The sequence below is a fragment of the Carlito syrichta genome, unplaced genomic scaffold (assembly GCF_000164805.1).
Source record: "Carlito syrichta isolate Samal-C Ts95f unplaced genomic scaffold, Tarsius_syrichta-2.0.1 Scaffold308189, whole genome shotgun sequence".
Classification (NCBI taxonomy): Eukaryota; Metazoa; Chordata; class Mammalia; order Primates; family Tarsiidae; genus Carlito; species Carlito syrichta.
This window is the reverse complement of record NW_007252285.1, coordinates 1,321-5,905: the sequence shown is the minus strand read 5'-3', so window position 1 is coordinate 5,905 and position 4,585 is coordinate 1,321. Positions and strand designations below refer to the sequence as shown.

Genomic DNA, 4,585 nt, shown 5'->3' with positions numbered 1-4,585 from the left:
GTGTTGCTCTTTATTGCAGGGTGGGGTGAAGTTCTCTTCTAATACCTGTCTGTGCTAGATATGATCTCACCACAATGTCTGGTGCAAAACTAAATCATCTCTGGAGATTTTAAGATATTTAAAAATACAGAATGGAGCAGGGAATGCAAGTGGAGCTGGAGGAGGAACAGTAAGAAGATATCTCCTTACTGAAGAACCTATATAGGAAATGAGCTTTGTTTGTTCTTTCTCACAGTCTCTCCTGAGCTTGCCAGGATGCCCCAACTTCTGAGAGATGTCCTCTGTGTAATCGAGACATTCCACAAATATGCCAGTGGGGACAGTGACGAGGTAACACTGACCCACAGAGAGTTGAAGCAGCTCCTCCACAACGAGTTCGACGACTTTCTTCAGGTGAGCTGTTCATGGAACTGTGGAAATTCTTCTACTTGCCTTTTCTCCATATTCCAAGCAGGATAAGCATAAATGATCCCTACCCTTTAAACTTAGCTACCAGTTCTCCGCCCTCAGACTTCTGAACTTTTTTCAATCTTGTTCCCCACTCTGTGCAACTGCTTAGACAGTCTTATGTCTAAGAAAAAATGAGGTTTTCACCACTGAGACTATTGCTTCAGCAAGTAGACTTCTGAGTCACAAACGATTATACATATAAATACAACTTACAAGTGATGTAATTGTTTCTTCTCAGTCATAGCTCTCTGGTGAAAAAATGGCACCTAGAGCCAATGAATTCTTACTGTTTTGGGAAATTTAACCAGCTCTTGAAGAATGGGATTGAATAAAGAGGATTCTCAGGAGACATGAGACACTCAGGACACTTACCCTTATATGAATAAACTGATTTCTCCCTGTTGTTTACATGCAGCCATACGTCCTTCGTGCTATGGAGAGAAACTTGAATCTTCTGGATAATGACAGTAATGGCACCATCAGTTTTGTTGAATTTGTGCTTGCAATCTTTAACTTGTTAAACCTCTGTTATCTTGACGTAAAATCATTACTAAGAACAAAACTAAGACAGGTGTCTAAACTAGAGAAGGAGAAGCCAAGTGAAGTGGATCTTCAGGCGACCACTAGCAATGGCCAGAGGACAGCAAGAACTTTGCCAGGTCAGGAAAAGGTGATACTTCCTTCAGTAATATCACCATCATCTCAGCTCAGCCCTGAAGAAAATGGAGCAGTTGGACACAGTAGAGTGGACCCACGGGGAAATGCCAAGACTCACCACCCACCAAGAAAAGCACCTCAGCACAATGACTCTATGAACCAACACCTAGCAGGAGATGAACAGAGCCAGGAAGTGGCTCAAAGTGTACCAGCAACAGAAGACAATGGAGCTCAACTTAAGACAAATAAGCCAGTTGCAGGATCAGGACAGACTGGCAGTTCCACAAAGGAGGGGGGACAGAATAAGGAGATCCCCAGGGAGGGAGATGAACTAGCCAGGGAGCGAAGTGGCACTAAGACAAGAGACCAGTTTGGAGATCAGGAAGGTAACTTGGGAAACCAAAATTCACTGCCAGAAGAAACAACACAGAGACTGTTTGAAGACCAGGAAATTAGAGCAGAACAGGGTATTAAGAAACACTCTAAAACTCAGGGACCACCCCTGCAAGGAGAAACTGAACCCAGTTTAGAGAATGCTGACCAGCCAGAACAAGCTGCTGCCAAGATAGCATCTCAAATGCAGAAAGCAACTGATCCTGAGGGTGACTGTAGAACAGCTGAGACTCAAGAATCACCAGCACAAGAAAAAGAACATGAAACAACGAGCCTACCAGTCCAAGGTAGAGGCAGAAACATTCCAGAAACACCTGGCACAGGAGCTGAAAAGCAACAGGGGACAGCCCCTGAGGCCCATGGATCAGCAGAGCAAAAAGAACATGACAGAAAAACTCAGCCATCAGTCCTGGAAGCCCAAACACAGGATGAGAAGTGTCATAGATTCCAGGGATTATCAAATGAATCAGATACTAAAAAAGATTCTGAGACACAAAATCAAAGCTCAGAAGGAGATCAGAATGACCCTGAACGTGAAGGAGCAGCAGTTCCAGGAATAGAGGCAAAACACACTGAGGAAGGACCAACAGAGGCACTTGTGAACAGCAGAAATGGTCCTGCAGCAGAAGGGACACCAGGAACAAGAGAAAGGACACAAGAGTCGGCACCACTTGAGAACCAGTCTGAAGGAGAAAAGAGTAGGGTCACCAAGTCTTATGACAAGCCAGTCAAAGAGAATGATGGTTACCAAGGGGAGGACCCAGAGTTGTCAGTCACACAGAATGATGAGGGGTCTTCTGAGACTCCCAACAGCCTTGCTCCAAAAGAAGGTAACAGCAGCACAGAGACAAAGGAACTGTCTGTGCAAGAGGATTCCCAGAGTCAAGTGGACCCACATGGAGAGTCTGTGCAAGGAGATCACAATAATAACCCAAATACTCAGAAACAGAGAGCGCCAGCTGAGAAAGACAGAGCCCAGGAGGCCGTGGTGCTGATAGTCAGAGGAGAAGATGTGCAGCTCACAGAGGAACAAGAGCAGCCTACCAGAGAAGAACACAAGAGTCCTGGCTCAGAGACCAAAGGCCCAGGTGCAGCTATGAAGCCCAGTGGACACCCAGAAGCACAGGAGTCCACAGCAAGAGGCGAAAAAGGAAAATCCCTGGAGACAAAGTTCCCAGGTGCCTTAGATGCAAATTTCACTGACCAGCTTTCCATAATGCAGCTCCCTGAAAAGGGACAGAGCAGAAGCGAGTTAAAGATCCAGGGATCAAGTACCAAAGAAGAGGAAGGTGGAGTACCAGAGTTCCAGGATACTCTGGTAAAAGATCTGGATGAGGGCAATTCAGTATCCTCCAAGACACACCCTGGAACAGAGGATAAATCTTTAATGTCCCAGTCAAGCCTTGAAGAGATGATGCTGAGAGACCAAGAGCCCCATTCTGTGGAGAGGAATACAGTCCATTCCAGTTCACCACGTCAGTACCTGCAGGAGAAGATACTGCGGCAAACAAACAATACCCACGAGGAACACCAAAATCAAGCTCAGATAGCCCAGGCATCAGGCCTACAACTTTGCAATGATCAGTCAAGGGCATCCCTCACCAGTGAGATCTCAGATTGTCCTGTCTTTTTCAACCACAGTCAAGTATCACAACAGTACACCAAGGAGTTTCTACCTGTTGAGGAACCTACTGGTGCACAGAAAACATCAGCTCCCCAGGCCTTGGAAGATAAGCAGGGTCACCGTCAGAGAGGGGAACCAGTACCACAAAGGGAGGCGAGAACCACAAAGCAGTGAGTCATAATCTTTAACACAGGAGAGAAAATTACAAGGAACTTCATACTCCTCAACATGCCCCTGACTCCTCTACCAACCACCCTCAACACTTATATGTACTCATTCAGATGCAGATTAACAATCTTTTAAATTGCCTTCTTAAAGTTCTACAAGAACAAAGCATTCAGCAATGGGAGCCACCATCAAAGAATCGTGTGACCAAACAAATACCATCAGTAAAACTTCTACCATATGATGCTACTTCCAAGTGCCAAGATGAACTTTTTCATGTGACAATTTATCTCAATTTACTGTTACTAAAAATAGAAAAATTCAGGCCCAGTACAGTGGCTCACACCTGCCGAGGCAGAAGGATGCCAGGAGTTTGAGACCAGCAACAAAGCGAGACCCTCATCTCTACAAATTTTTTTTAATTTAATTTAAAGAAAAATAAATAAAAGCAAATAAATTTCTTCCATATCTTTATCGGGTGCCAATTTTTTTAACTGATTCATTACTTTTTAAAATGTAACAGAAGCTGTGAGACTTTGCAATACTATTTTATAATCATAAAATATTAATTTATAGATTCAAATTATTCTGCTTCATGACATCTCCCAGAGGTATTTCAAACTTATCCTAAAATTTTATCCTTCAACCAACTTCAAATACCACCATAATTTAAAATAATTATGATGCTCTAGCATCTGATTAAAGTAAATTTATAGCTCTTTGCTCATGTCCAGGTGCAGCTAAGCCTACACCATGCATTCATTCATCCATTTATTTGTCCAACAAACTTTTATTAAATTCCAGCCTTTACATAACCTTTTCATAGTTTCTGGTTCAAATAAGCAGTCAGACTAATTATGAGAGAGAGAGAGAACTCAAATCTAAAGTATGCTTGTTTCCATAAAGTTCTTCTTGTAACCAACCATCCAGTTAGTCTGCTAAATGTTTGCCATATGGTTTGCTGAAAGCATTGAATTAAAACTGATCATTAAACAACGTGATGATCAATTTCTTTTATTGGTTCATTTTTTTCCTTTATTCTCTATCTTGCCTTGGAGACATTGATCAGAAACAAAAACAGTCTTAGTTATTTGTGTTTTTCAAGAGATGATAAACAAACTATGATGTCCTAAGAGCCTAGTTCTAAGACCCAGGAAAGGAGTAAGAGTTATTATACAATGTTTCCTATAACCAAAAAACCCAATATCCCATCTCCCATTGCATTCTGCCTTTGAGGCTCAATATTCTTCCACTTTAACATACACGTCTTCTACAGCCTATAATCCAAGTATATAC

The 4,585-nt window shown here is 42.6% G+C and overlaps 1 protein-coding gene across 1 annotated transcript; it reads left to right on the top strand.

The window, feature by feature from the left end:
* Positions 1-255: 255 nt before the first annotated feature.
* TCHHL1 (trichohyalin like 1) lies at positions 256-3,298 on the top strand. The gene is made up of 2 exons (XM_008065204.1): positions 256-393; positions 866-3,298. Exons 1-2 carry the CDS (start codon positions 256-258, stop codon positions 3,296-3,298), a joined length of 2,571 nt encoding a protein of 856 aa, XP_008063395.1.
* The last annotated feature ends 1,287 nt before the right edge of the window (positions 3,299-4,585 follow it).